At 47.5% G+C, this 15,818-nt stretch overlaps 1 protein-coding gene across 1 annotated transcript in view; it reads right to left on the bottom strand.

Moving 5' to 3' along the window:
* The window catches only part of LOC119957244 (adhesion G protein-coupled receptor E2-like), a 72,392-nt gene that overhangs the window by 50,933 nt on the left and 5,641 nt on the right, over nt 1–15,818 (bottom strand). Inside the window, exon 2 of the mRNA XM_038785089.1 lies at nt 8,373–8,465. Within this exon, the coding sequence (XP_038641017.1) occupies nt 8,373–8,465 (93 nt within the window). The remainder of the gene's footprint in view (nt 1–8,372; nt 8,466–15,818) is intronic.

Raw genomic sequence — 15,818 nt, forward strand, 5'->3', positions numbered from 1 at the left:
AAAAAGCAGGTAAACGACGTGCACTCTTGCTGGCATGGGTGTCTACCACATTGGAGCATTCTGTTCTCTGGAGTTCAGTAGGTTATGGGTTCAAGCCCCATTCCAGAGAATTGAGCATGTGGGCCTACAGACCCAGCACAGTGCTGAGAGAGTGCTGCACTGTTTGTGATGTCACGTGAGAGTACCCTTTAAGAAATGGGTGTTTAAGAAATATACCTTTAAGAAATGGAGCTGCTCATGTTACTGGAGTAATTTCAGAGTATGGGTGGAGCTGAGCTCTACTTCTCTACTTCTGTCTTTTTTTAGTTTCAGTTTGAGAAAGAGCTTGGGTATGTCTGTGTTTTCTGTGAGCTGCACTGCTGTTAATCTCTGCCATCCAAAAACTATCTATGGATCATTTGGCGAACTCAGAATTGTAAAAAGGTCTCAGTATTGAATATAACATAAGAACTAGGAGCAGGAGTAGGCTATCTGGCCCCTCGAGCCTGCTCCGCCATTCAATGAGATCATGGCTGATCTTTTGTGGACTCAGCTCCACTTTCCGGCCCGAACACCATAACCCTTAATCCCTTTTTTCTTCAAAAAACTATCTATCTTTACCTTAAAAACATTTAATGAAGGAGCCTCAACTGCTTCACTGGGCAAGGAATTCCATAGATTCACAACCCTTTGGGTGAAGAAGTTCCTCCTAAAATCAGTCCTAAATCTACTTCCCCTTATTTTGAGGCTATGCCCCCTAGTTCTGCTTTCACCCGCCAGTGGAAACAACCTGCCCGCATCTATCCTATCTGTTCCCGTCATAATTTTAAATGTTTCTATAAGGTCCCCCCTCATCCTTCCAAATTCCAACGAGTACAGTCCCAGTCTACTCAACCTCTCCTCATAATCCAACCCCTTCAACTCTGGGATTAACCTAGTGAATCTTCTCTGCACACCCTCCAGTGCCAGTACGTCCTTTCTCAAGTAAGGAGACCAAAACTGAACACAATACTCCAGGTGTGGCCTCACTAACACCTTATACAATTGCAGCATAACCTCCCTAGTCTTAAACTCCATCCCTCTAGCAATTAAGGACAAAATTCCATTTGCCTTCTTAATCACCTGTTGCACCTGTAAACCAACTTTCTGTGACTCATGCACGAGCACACCCAGGTCTCTGCACAGCAGCATGCTTTAATATTTTATTGTTTAAATAATAATCCCAATATAAATCTAATGTGCTCCTGTTTGAAGGTTTGTTAAGTCTTTTGGATGTTAAAAAGACAGCATACAGGTTATTTAGTGTTGTATATTTTGGGGGGTGTATTTGATTTATTGGTTGCTAAGATATTCACTATTTGTTTTAAAAAGATAACTTGAGTTCACAGAATAAACATTGCTTTGTTTTAAAAAAACACTGGTCCAGGGGCCTGTCTCCCCCACTCCCTTCACCGACACTCCCCTGACCATGGAGGGCAACCACCCTCCCACCCTCCCCCACCCAGCAGCCAGTGCCCTGGATGGATGCCCATCAACATAACCGCTGTAATGGCGTCCGTAGTGTGGGCATCGCCCTGTCATGACGGGTGGTTCCCGGCTGCTCAGCCTGTCTCCCCCCCACTCGGCGCCCCCCCCCCACCGCAGTAGTCACGGCCGTATCCTTTTCGGGAGCCGAGGTACCCGCACGCCGACCTTTACCTCCTCCAGACAGCTCAACAGCCAACACGACAGGTTGACTATTTTTTATACGTGGTTAGAACGACGCCATTTGGCCCATCCGGGGTACCGAATCGGTAAAGGCCCGGAGAATCGGCCGTCGGGGTACCTCCCGCGATTCTCCGGGCGTTTGCGCCCGCCGCAATCCCGACATTTTTGTGGGTGCGGAGAATCTAAAATAGGCGCAGAACTGTCGTCGGAGCCGTTTTCGGCGTAAGATCCCATTCCTCGGCCGATCGCGTTTCGCAATTTCGGCGCAGAGCTCAGAGAATCCAGCCCAGGGTATGCAAACTCTCCCTGTCCAGCCCCATCTCCCTGAATCCTGAATCGACCAGGTAATCGACATACCATACAACAGGATTTCCAAGGACTGAAAGGGAGGCCTCAACAAAGAGACTGCCCTATTGAGCAAGTTTCTCAAGGATATTTTGCAGTTCATCAAAGTGAGCACTAACAACCTGTGGCAAGGAACCGAGACCATCAACCACAAAATCATCCACAATGGTGGTCATCATCTAGATGCTGAAGCATCGGCCCAATCACCGGCAAAACCGCCACTGCAAGCTGGGTCAAACCCCGGCCACCCCTAACTGTCTCAATCAAACAAGGGCTTTTTGATTTAACTCGGCTCATCACAAAATCGAGCCAGGATCTTTCAGGAACATAGCACAGGACATATACAATCTATACATATACAGGACAACAATCTCTCCCTCAATGCCAGCAAAACTAAAGAGCTGGTCATTGACTTCAGGAAGCAAAGTACCGTACACACCCCTGTCAGCATCAACGGGACCGAGGTGGAGATGGTTAGCAGTTTCAAAATCCTCGGGGTACACATCTTCAATAATCTGTCCTGGTCCACCCACATCGACGCTTCCACCAAGAAAGCACAATGCCTATACTTCCTCAGGAAACTAAGGATATTTGGCATGTCCATATTAACTCTGACCAACTTTTTCAGATGCACCATAGAACATATCCTATCTGGCTGCATCACAGCCTGGTATGGCAGCTGCTCGGCCCAGGACCGCGAGGAACTTCAGAGAGTCGTGAACTCAGCCCAGTCCATCACACGAACCTGTCTCCCATCCATTGACTCTAGCTACTAAAAGTGGTACATAGAGCCCACTTAACAAGAACCCGAATGAGTAGGTGCTTCCCGGAGGTGGAGGACAGATGTGAACGGTGCCAAGGAGGCCCGGCCAACCACGCCCACATATTCTGGTCTTGCCCCAGACTTGCGGGGTACTGGACAGCCTTCTTCGAGGCCATGTCCAAAGTGGTGGGGATGAGGGTGGAGCTGTGCCCGAAAGTGATGGTCTTCGGGGTATCAGGTCAGCCAAATCTATTCCTGGGGAGGAGGGCGGATGCCCTTGCCTTTGCCTCTCTAGTGGCCCACTGTAGAATCCTGCTCGGCTGGCGGTCAGCAGCACTATCCAAAGCTGCAGACTGGCTGTCTGACCTCTCGGAATATCTCAAATGGAGAAAATCAAATTTGCCATCCAGGGGTCGGATGATGGCTTCTTCAGAACATGGGAACCAGTCACCCAACTGTTCTGGAACTTGTTTGTGATCAATGAACAAAGAAATAAATAATCAATTCGCAAAGAGCTAGGGGAAAGTAGCCAAAGCAAGAGAAAAGAGAAGGAAGCGGGGTGGGGAAGACCCAGGTGGGGGGGGGGGGGGGGGGGGGGGTCCGTGTAATAAGGGGTAACCAAACACAACAGAAAAGAAAGGGGAACTACAGGGAGGGGGGGGGTAAAGGGAGGTGGAAGAAGGAGTGGGGGGCAAAGAACAACAGAGGAGGGGAAAGACGAGGGGAACCAAGCTGGGAGGAGAGCAAGGGAAATGACAACGACCATAACGAACACAGGATGGTAACAGACAGTAAGAAAGTACAGGAGGAAGGAATGACGGCCATCCAAAGAGAAAACAAACACACAACAGCAAAAACCGACTGGGAGAAGCAAGCAACATTAGCGGCACCTCCCCACCCAATGTTATTTTGTATTGCAGTGTTGTATGTACTCTCATTGCTTGGGGGGCTTCCTCCTCTTCTCCCCCCCCCCCCCCCCCCCCCCCCCACGAGACATGTACACGTGACATAAACAAGTCCAATCCAATCCAGTACACCAGAAATAAATAATTATGGGATGTGCATCTGGATTTTTAATCTCCAGAGCTCATGAAAATGCAGCTGTTCCCATGCTCACTCCAGATGACCCCCATTTAACGAGATTTTACGAATCTTGAATTGAAGGGTTGTGTTTCCAAGTAGTAAAGGGAGATTAAACAAAACACAATGTTTGGAAAACAAACTGTGCGATTCCTTAGCCATAGGGAGTAAGAGAGTGACTCACAGATATACGATGTGACCCAGAAGGAATATACCAGCCCAGAGAAAGTGTCAGAACAGGCAGCATGTGAAAGGGACAGAGAGCAAGTCCCAGGGTAAAGAAGAATGTCTCAAAATCATGGAATTAGGGCAGCACGGTGGCGCAGTGGGTTAGCCCTGCTGCCTCATGGCGCCGAGGTCCCAGGTTCGATCCCGGCTCTGCGTCACTGTCCGTGTGGAGTTTGCCCATCCTCCCCATGTTTTTGTTATTGTCTGTCCAGTGCATCTATGTATAGAAACTTCCCCAGCTTTTACTTTCCCACCCCTTGATTTTTTTTTTAATGTGTTTTTTTATTCTATATAGTGCTTTTGTTTTTATTATCCGCTTTTTTGTTTCTCTGCCTACACCAGTAAATATGCCATGTGTAAAAAACCTAATAAAAATCATTTTAAAACAAAGCATCCTTGAAGACGGACAACCCAAGCACCCAGGGGAAACAGCACCAGACCTGTCCTAGCCCAGCATATCCCGACACATAGGAAACTGTGCCCCCAGAATATTCAGCGCACCCCAAACCTGCACCCTAACTGAACCTGCACCTTCCCCAACCCCATCCAGGGCAATTCACCATCCTCACTCATACTAGGAAGAAAAGAGGATAATTACTCCAGCGCCAGCTGAGAGGGGCCCCCATCCCAAGAAGAAGAAGATTCATTAAGACGCCTCAAAACTGGGCGCCATGGCAGGGAGAGCCGATTCCCGCTTCCCCGACACAGTCAGGAGAACCTCCCCCAAAACACCAGGCCAGACGAGGATAAGAACCAGCACACTGCTCACCCGACCAAGACAAAGTTTTCAATGGTGGCCACCTTCCAGATGCACACAGCCCTGCCAAGGCGAGGGCCAACTCAGCACCAACTGCGTCACAGCAAGCTGGGCCCACCCCAGCCCACTTCGACCATCACATACAACTGAGAATCTTTACAATTTATCTTGGCTCTTCTTTGCAAAATCACCAATCGGGAGCCTCCAGGGATGTAGCACAAGCCATGTATCCCAGGAGAAAGCAAATATCAAATATGCACCAGCATAGAATAAAAGTTAACAACTCCGCTCCCTACCTGGGAAACTCATCCTCCATGGGTCCCCTTTCAGGCCAGCCCCGCTTTCTGCTCCCCCATCATGTTGTGAAACTGGTAGAGGCCCCTGGGAACCTAACCACGACCCACTCCCGATTGGCAAGGATCCCCTGGGCCCCACCCTGGAAGTGCCAAGCTGGCACCCGGGCACCATGGCACTGACAGCGTGGCACTGGAGAGATCGAGAAAGGGTAAGGTTGGAATCATGCTGGGGAGAAAGGTGCCGACTCTGTAACCTGTTCAGATGGAACACTAATAAACAAGTGTGAAGCAGATACCAGAGAATGTCTACAGTCTGTCTCAGAACAAAGTCCCATGCTTAAGAGTCCGTCGAAGGACCATCCCAAAACAAACAATAAACTTTCTCCATGAGGCCGAGTGTTTAATGCTCAAACCACAAAGGATTAAATTCCATTCAGCATCATTGACACAAAACCCATCATTGTTGCTGCTTTTTTTCTTCTTGGTTTTGGTGGGTGGCCCGCGCGAGGCTGGGACTTGGTTTCTTAAATAGTTACTTTGGAATTCAGAAGTGAATTTGTTCCTCGAAGTCTTCCAGAGTTCCCATCAGGGTAAAGGTGGCAGGACCATCCAAAGTTAACGATTTATGTCCATTCTGACTGATCGCTCTCAGCGTTGTCAGTTTGTACTTCTGGGCTACTGCCGGGTAAACCTCATGTGGGAACTTCCTGGAGAGATTCTCCAGCGCATCATTGGAGTACTGCCTAAATGCAACGCTGGGTTACCAGGAAGATCCGGAATTGTGTTATTTACTGCAAGTGCGGGACCACTATTAAACATATATAGCAGATAATCCAAACGCTTTTTTCATGGTGGTGACAAGACATCATGAACTCATACCAGGGCAGAAATTCAGGTGCATAAAGGTGGCACAGTGGTTAGCACTGCTGCCTCACAGTGCCGGGGACCTGGGTATGATTCTGGCCTTGGGAAGTTTGCACGTTATCCCCATGCCTGCGTGGGTTTCCTCTGGGTGCTCCTGTTCCCTCCACAGTCCAAAGATGCTCAGGTTAGGCGGATTGGCCGTGATCAAAGTGTTATGGGTATAGGGCGGGGGAACGGGACGAGGAAATGTGCTCTTTTGAGAGTCGGTGCAGAGTCAATGGGCTGAAAGGCCTCCTTCTGTGCTCTTGGGATTCTATGAGATCTCCAGGGAATGAGGAATATAAGTCACTTATTTGAATCTATCTTCATGTTAATAAATTATTAATGCACTGTACAGATACATTTATAATCCTACAACTGCACTGAATCCACAGCACGAATATCAGCCCATCTAATCTGCAGTGATGTATGTGCACTACACAAGCCTCCCCACACTCTATAAAGTTTTGGCATCAGATATCTACTCCCCTGTCATGCCTGCAATGATCTTCCCCTTCAATACATTAATAAAGTAATTAAAGCACCATCATCGTAAATGACTGGATGCTGCTTTCCCCTTTGAGGGGGAGAGCTGATTGGTGATGGTTAACCTGAGGATCACCGTGCCTCAGGCAAGGGGCCTTCATGAATAACCTCAGCCAATACAGCAATTGAACACTCGCTGCTGGCCTTGTTCTGCGTCACAAGGCACACAAGGCAGACAGATGGCACACAAGGCAGACAGATCACCTGCTTATGTCAGTTTCCACAGCTAGTTTTTCCTGGAACAGGTGACTAACAGCTTGAGCTTGAGGGGCACCTCTCCACATCAAGCACAGTTCATCAGGAATCTCACCCCCTGCCATAGACGCATTGGTGAGAATTTCAGGTTGATAATCAACGGGCGCGATTCTCCGCTGCCCACGACGGTTCGGAGAATAGCGGGAGGGCCTTCCCGACATTTTTCCCGACCTCCCGCTATTCTCCCCCCCCACCATGGCCGCCCCACGACACGAATCGCTGCTCGCCGTTTTTTACGGCGAACAGCGATTCTCCCCGGCCGATGGGCCGAGTTCCCAGGCCTTTACGGCCGTTTTCACGAACGCAAACACACCTGCTCTCACCGTTCGTGAAAATGGGCGCAAAGTGCCGTCCCGGACAACCATGGCACCGATTGGCACGGCCGCACCATGGTCGTGCCAAGGGTGGCATGGGCCCGCGATCGGTGCCCACCGATCGCGGGCAGCGGGTCCGATACCCGCGCACTCTTTGTTCCTCCGCCGCCCCGCAGGATCAGTCCGCGGGGCGGCTGAGGGGCATGACGACCCGCGCATGCGCGGGTTTGACGCATATGCGTGATGACGTCATATGCGCATGCGCGGGTTGGAGCCGTCCAATCCGCGCATGCGCGGCTGACGTCATTGTGCGCGTCAGCCGCTGTGACGCTTGGCGCGCGGGCTTAGCGACAGTCGCTAAGCCCGCGATGCCGTGCTTCATGGGGCCGCGCTGCTAGCCCCGCCCGGGGGGGAGAATCGGGTCCCGGGAGGGGGCGCGGAGGCTGCCGTGAACACGGCCAGTTTCACGGCAGCCTTTACGACTCTCCGCATTTGCGGAGAATCGCGCCCGTTTGGCCACAGTGTGACCGCACCTTCTGTGGCCATCAGGTCCTGGAGCAGGACTCACACCCAGAGCTTCTGACTTAGAGGCTGTGGTGCTACCCCCTGGACCACAAGAGAGCAACAACCTCCTTAAATCTCTTCGCTAAATGAACCACCTTACATTTCATTGAATTTCACTCTGAGAATTGTACGGGTGTGCTTTTCTGTTGTTTTGGCCAAGTGCTGGCTTTTTTGCGTCATATTTTCCGATATTTTGCCGAGAAAAAACAAGGAGGGCGGGTCACACGGTATCACGTCAGCAACAGCGGCTCTCAAAAAAACACTCTGATCAAAAAAAAGAATCCTTGCCATAGACACGGGACATATTGTGGGACCAGCCCCTCCCCAAAGCATGTGGGATAGTTCCTCCCCCATTGGCACAGAGGGTCATGCCCCTCTGGCATGACCCTATCCCCTCTGGGGACTGTACTTATCCGTGTGCCCCCGCAGATTCTGTCCGCCATTGGAAATCCCGGTGGCTTGAAAACAATTTTGGGACTCCCCTTCAATTCTCCCTCTCTGCTGCATTCTAACCCATCGAAAATGGTGGTAGAAAGTCACCCGCCAAGTCTTACTGCTATCTGGTTTTCATTTTGTTTCAGATATATATCCGAGAGTAAGAGAGGAAGAGAAAGTAGTCTTCATGTATCACTCACCAATGCAGGTCATGTTCGGTACACGATAGAATCCAGTCTCACATTGTTTGCCCTCTGTTCTCTCTGGACGCCATCCATTGACAAAATAGATCACTGGAAGTAAAATTAAAATTTACATGTTTGAGGAAAATATTCACACGAAATCCAATTCAACCATCACTTCTCTTCTTGCTGATCTATCATCTTGTGTTCAAATCACTCCAAAACTTCACCACTCCTTATCTCCCTAAAGTCCTTCAACCCGACAGACCCGCAAGGTCTCCGATCCTCCAACACATGCTGATTGTGCATCTCTCTGTCCCTACTGCCCTAGATTGCTGTGCCAAAAACAGTCTACGCCCTCAGCTCTAGGATTCCCTCCCTAAACCATTCTGCCTGTCTCTCCTGCTTTACTTGGTTAATAAATCACTTGGTTGCATGGTGTACCGAAAACACCCTTTCGTGTCAAAAAGACCAAGGAACTGATCATCATCAATGGCTCCAAAGTGGAGATGGTCGATAGCTTTAAGTTCCTGGGGGTCACCATCACCAACAGTCCGGTCCTGGTCCACTCATGTTCGTGCAACAGTTAAGAAAGCACAACAAAGTCTCTACTTCCTACAAGAAGCTAAAGAAATTTGGCATGGCTGCATTGACTCTCACAAACTTCTACAGGTGTGCCAGAAGAGCCATCGCATCCGGCTGCATCATAGCCTGGTATGGCAACTGCTCGGCCCAAGATCACAAGAAACTGCAGAGTGTGGTGAACTCAGCCCAACGTATCTCACAAGCTTACACACCCACACATTGATTCTGTCTACACCTCCCACTGCCTCAGGAAGGCAGACAGCTTATCAGAGACCCCTCCCACCCGGGCATTGCCTTCTTCCAGACCCTTCCATCAGCAGAAGATACAGAAGTCTGATGACCCGCACATCCAGACACAGGAGACAGCTTCTTCCCCACAGACTACTAGACTCCTCAACGACATCCGCCTCGGACTGATCTGTTCCCTGTATGAACACTGTCACGTTGCTCATGTATTTGCTTTGTTTGGCCCCTTGTTCCGCCTGTAACTAATCACTGTCAATGTTCTCTGTCGATTATTCTTTTTTTGTCTACTAGGTACATACTGTGTGTGTTCCCTTGGCCGCAGAAAAATACTTTTCACTTCGGTTTCATGTGACAATAAATCACATCAACACCAGGCTTGAAGCCTACCACGTTGGCCAAACATTTAGTCACCCATCCTCTAAGTCTCCTTCTGTGCCTTGGTGTCATTGTAAACTACTGCTTGCTTCCTTGTGAAGCATCTTGGAACATTTTTGAAACTTTTGTGAGAGCCACAAAGAATCCAGCACGAGTTTGTAGAATCGAAAATAAATAACTTTATTTGCAATTACATATGTACAATAGCAGCAGCAGTACTCCATCAGTGCTCTCCTCTCTAGCTGGTTCCACACTGGCCATCTCTATTTATACAGGTGACTCTGCCAATGATTTCTCTGCCCACTTCATTGGGTAGATCATACTCACTAAGGATTGTGGGGTTGCCATTAGTCCCCAGCCAGTAGTAATCAGACAGGTTATAACAAAACTAAAACTTAACCTTACAAAACATAGGCCTAGGTTTATCCAGCCTGCCCACTCATTGGGGTCTTCCAGTCCACCAAAGTCAATGGACCTTTGGGTGGCCAGTGGCATCGCCTGTGGCAGGGTCAGAAAATCCTGACCTTAGACCTTTTTTCCCACTTGATGTTCAAAGTCAGCATTAAACATTATCAACACAGGAGGTGTTTTAGGTAAATATGTCTCCACTGCGACAACATGTGCCACAAACCCATTCGCAGAATACCCTCTGACAGCTCTGATGATACACGCCAATTTCCACCAACAATCGAAAGAACTGGGACTTTCCCAGATGGAGTTTCAATACCAACTTCTAAAGGAAGCTCAAAGAATTGATTAGAAAGACCGAATTCTTAAACTTGGCCAAAACTAAACATGCTGAGAATTTGACTAATTTTGAGATTTTTTGTGGATATTATCAGTGCTTCAAACCAGAATTGATGAACTTCCACAACAAAGGGAAGCGGTTAAAGATAAAACCATCTGAGAGGCCAGGCATTGCAAACTTGTCACATGTTTAGCAAATTGATCTTGCACTAGCAAGATCATGAAAACAACCATCTTGCTAAGTTCAGGAAGACGGGCCAGAAGAAGGGCAGAGAAAGGGAGTGACAAAGAATCAACGACGCCAACGTCCCGAAGACAGATTGGTCCTTTGGGTTTCACGTTGTAATCTTAAATGCGGCTGCCCGCATCTCTCTAATCCGGCGGAGGCATTCCAACATCAAAAGAAAACCTATTTGGAGAAGTTTTGAACCTTGTTATGCTAAAGAGTGAACATGGAGTTTTACAAAATTCGGCACAAACTGTTTTGCCCACATTGGCAGTTAAAGGGTTAAAATTCACCCATCGCCATTTACGGCAAAAGTCTATTTTGGAATTTACCATCTCCAATGCCAGTTTGTGGCACCTTGTGATGTTGTACGAAGTAAATAATGGCATTCTGGAAAAGTGGTCAGCTTTTAGTGGAAAGCTTTTAGAAAAGCCAAGCTCTCATAACTTAAAGCCTGCTTTGAAAAGCAGAAAAGGTCAATTGACCTTACAAACTGGCTGGCTCTGTAAACTTGATAAAACTAACTCGTCATAACCAAAGCAGTAATAAATATGACAAGATAGGCCAGAACCCGTCTCTTACCATTTTTAAACAGGTCTGCTCCGTTTCTGAAACATGCGAACAAAAGACAAGATAATGATATGAGACCCCGAGTCCTCAAAGGTCAGCAGGTCATGCCAGTTTAATGATATTGCTTATGTTTTACTTTTGATCAAATTCCTGACCAAGCTGTATTCACGTTATCTTGATTCTATAATGTATAATATCGCCCTATTCTCTCTAATAGCGCAGACTTGGACGGAATCACAGTATTTGTTTGCCTTTACATTTAAGGGCAATCAATACACTTGGACTAGGCTCCCACAGGGCTTCATTCATTCTCCAACCCTTTTCTCACAGGCATTGCACTCCCAGTGTACGACATTAGCACCTACTTAGCATCTATAATCTTGATTTCTATAATGTATAAATATCGTCCTATTTCTCTGTAATAGCGCAGACCTTGGGACGGACCCAGCAGTTTGTATTTGACTGCTCTCCGAATCCAAGTTTCAGCCATTTCTGCATGCAATTGTAATTCGCAAATAAAACCTTGTTTTGTTTTCTTAACGAGCGTTGTTGAATCTTTCTATCACAGTCCAGAAGCGGGAAAAATATTGACTACAACACTTGGCGCTGCGAGAAAAAAACCAATACCCTGAGTGAATTTCTGTGGGGGACCGAAAAAAGTGATCGAGCCACGAGCAGGAGGGAGGAGACAGACGCCGCACAAGGTAAGACTAACCTTGGTCTCTCTCTCTCAGGTTGCCGGCTCGACCCCTGATTCCTGATGGAAGTAATAAACAGGTGACGGTGCTCGAATCTAAATTGACTGTGAGTAGAGTTGTTCAGGGTCAGGGACCGATTGTGATTAGCCTCAGGTCAGGGACCATCTTGATCTCGTTTTCCATCCGGATCAGGTTTATACAGGCTGTGGAATAGTTTTGGGTGAGGGACCCCGCCAATTTGATTTGGTACCAGGAATTTTTTTTGAACATTTTTTGCCAGGGGCGCATTTTACTGACATTATGGGACAACTTTAGATAAAACTAGGGGCAATTCCCCTCTATTTTTCATGTGTTCCGAAACCCCTCTCAGAACGTATTTTCGGAGATTATCTGAAGCGCTGCTTTAAACAATAAATTAGGTAACGATATCTGCCACTAGGGGGACCTTGGAACTAAGATAATTGCATTGTTGCTAAAAAAATTATTTGCAGAGAAACGCCGGCTTCAAATTGAAACCTTTAATTTCACAGTGGAAAAGAACAGTTCGCTTAACGCAACGAACAATCACTATTAATGAGTTGGAGAGATAACGCCCGCAGAAAAAAGGGATTAATGATGTGTGAATGGTAAAGCGAGAAAATTGGGAGACTTTAAATTGGGAATGTGAGCTTTGGGATAGGGAGTATCAAAACGATAAAAAGCAATCTGGCAATAACAAACCTCCTGTCAGCAGGAAAGTAGGCCTGGCCCATCGGATTATAGGAAAGGAGGATCCTCCCAGTTGCTCTGGCATGCCGATGTTCCCCTATTTAGGCGATACGGAGGGGAGGAGGATTTGAACCTGTACCCCACCCTCATCCTGCACTCCCCGATCCTACAATCCTACCGTGGCAGCACGGTAGCATGGTGGTTAGCATAAATGCTTCACAGCTCCAGGGTCCCAGGTTCGATTACCGGCTGGGTCACTGTCTGTGTGGAGTCTGCACGTCCTCCCCGTGTGTGCGTGGGTTTCCTCCGTGTGCTCCGGTTTCCTCCCACAGTCCAAAGATGTGCGGGTTAGGTGGATTGGCCATGCTAAATTGCCCGTAGTGTCCTAAAAAGTAAGGTTAGGGGGGGTTGTTGGGTTACGGGTATAGGCTGGATCCATGGGTTTGAGTAGGGTGATCATTGCTCGGCACAACATCGAGGGCCGAAGGGCCTGTTCTGTGCTGTACTGTTCTATGTTCTATGTTCTAATTCGCACCATCCCAAGTCCAGACTCCCCCTTATGGTCCATTACCAATGAACTCCCGCTGATGCGTCCCCCGTAGCGACACGTACTCGGTCACATACGCAAGCCGTAAATATGCAACAAACCTTTACCTCTGTTAATCCGACTTTTCTTGATTTATCACTCCAACCTAATGAGGAGGAAACTTTTCCTCCACAGCCTCCCCCTTGTGATGTTATACTGACACGGAAGAACAGCCCTAGCCACCTTGACCTTGCCTCCTTGCTGCCAGGCTCATAAACACCAGCGAACCGTCATAACGTCCGTTCTCCCTACATTATAACCCACCCTTCTGTACGGAGGATATGATAATTTACTAAAAGGTGTTGATTAAAAGATCCACAAGAAGGGAACTGTGGAAGGGAAGTTAATGAGTTACCAATTTAGAAGCATGCTGGGAATAATGACTGAATTTTAATATTGCTTTTGACCGAAATTAAATAAGTCAGATAATGTAAACTAAATACTGCTTGGAATGTTGTACTGGCCTTATTATGATAACAAGTGGTTCTTCTGAAGGACAATAAAATGCATACTCGAATTGTTTTTAAACCAAGGGTAAAACATTCATATTTTCTCTTGCGTATGTTCCCAAGCTTTATCTCTTCAAAGTTGTTCAGTTTACACTATATCAGTTTAAAAGAAAATGCCTTCCGAAGTAACTTTACGAATAAAAGTAATTGACTATGAATAAGTTTTAGATTGCGTGAAAAGACGTAAATGGCATCACGGCAAGTTCTCCGCCCCTTAGATTCCGCAGGAAACATTAACCATTTCAGCAGACCGTTGACCTTTTCTGAATTGACAAAGAAAAAATATACATCTCTAAGAATAGCCAATGCCTAAAAAATCAATCATTGAAAATTGACTAAAATATGTGCTACTCATAGCCCTCTCCCAGGAAGGATGTACCGCAACTAGCGACACCTGACCCTATTAGGCAGACAGACACTCTGCAAATTCGGAGCGGTAATACAAGTGCATTAATAATGGAATGTTTATAGAACTGTCTCAAATACGAGGTCACCAGCTGCAGAATTTAATAACTTCTGAGCCTGCGCCCGAACGCTCTGTGTTCTCTGCTGGCAGCTTTACGTTAACCTTGAGTACCACTGTTAAAAAGAATCTAAAAACTGCAGGAAGTCTTACAAAAGATTAATGTCCAGATGAGAGAATATAGTGACCCATTGCATGGCTCGGTATGCTCATGAGGAGGAGCACGCATTCAATTTATAAATACAATGTCACTTGCTTCAACTGCCAACGTATAGGCCACTACGCTAGGGATTGTCCAGCAACCTGACAACAAGGTAGATTTCAACCCCTACTGACTAGCCTGATCGAACTTTCCAGTCCTTTCAGCGGATCACTCTGACGAGCCCACAGCAACGATTTACATAGAAGACGTGCCCATCTCCTTTTTGATTGACACAGGTGCTACTTATTCTACATTGGACTGGACATTAATTCAGAACCATAGCTTTCCCCTTTCTGATAAACATGTGGAACTTGCTGGTTTCATGGGGAAAGGTGCTGTTTACCCACTTACAAAGCTATTCTCTGTTCAGTTTGAGGGCAGGGAATGTTGCATTCCTTTCACGGTTACTCGCGTCCTCGGCGTCAACCTGGCCGGTCGTGATTTGCTGTGTCCCTTACAGGTGGAGATAGTTTGCCTTGATAACGGCATTACTATATCAGCTATCCCGCAGGCCCAGCTTCGAAATTTTCCCCTATTCACTACTCCACAGTGGTGGTCGATTGATTTTGATCCCTCACACTTTTCACGTCCCTTAGATATTCCCAATCCACATGTCACTCTTTGCTACGATCATACGGGATGCTTGCCCGATTTGGAGAGCATTTACCAAGACGCTCTCGGTTCTCTACAATCCGTTTCCTTTGTTGGCCTCGCTAAGGGAAAAGAAGGGTCTGCCTTTGTTGTCAATTTACCCCACGGCCTCTGGCGTCAGTCGAGACTTGTGTCACCCCATGTGACCCTTTCTGTCAACAAAGTCTACAGTGCCAAGCCCTTGGGGCTTCTGGCAGCTGCACTACGAGGACAAGCTGATCCTTTCTTTAATGGAAGTCAAACCCTACCCGCAGGCACTTTAGAATATTTTAAACGCCCATTTGTCCTCATTGGCACGCTGCACCACCATCGTTCAGCCCAATCTACGACTTCGGAACCACCTGCAGATTTATGGGCAGCCTCCAAACACGAAGTTGGTCTCACTAATGTCCCTCCCGTTGTTATTAAAGTCAAACCTGATATGCCCTTGCCCTCGATTTCACAGTGCCCTTTGCGCCCCGAGACTGAAGAAGGAGTCTCGGTCATGATTCAATCATTCCTTCAACAGGGAATTTTGATACCATGTTAATCGCCCTGTCACTCATTGCTACGATCATACAGGATGCTCGCCCGATTTGGAGAGCATTTACCAAGACGCCCTCTGCTGCCCTCTGCTAATCCAGCAGAGGGCAGCAGAGCTTCTGTTTGGCTGTTCCGGGGAGATTTGCATACGTGCAGTGCGGTCAGCGTAAGTTGAAGGTGTACTTGCGCAAGTGACCCGAGGAGTTTGAGTGAAGGCAAGCATCCAGCAGAGGGCAGCAGAGCTTCTGATTGGCTGTTCCAGGGAGATTTGCATATGTGCAGTGCGGTCAGCGTAAATTGAAGGTGGTTTGTGAAGGGGCTGTTCTTGAGTGACAGCTTTACCCAAAACACTACTTACATAGTGTCTCCCACCCAT

Source organism: Scyliorhinus canicula, chromosome 25 (assembly GCF_902713615.1).
Source record: "Scyliorhinus canicula chromosome 25, sScyCan1.1, whole genome shotgun sequence".
NCBI lineage: Eukaryota > Metazoa > Chordata > Chondrichthyes > Carcharhiniformes > Scyliorhinidae > Scyliorhinus > Scyliorhinus canicula.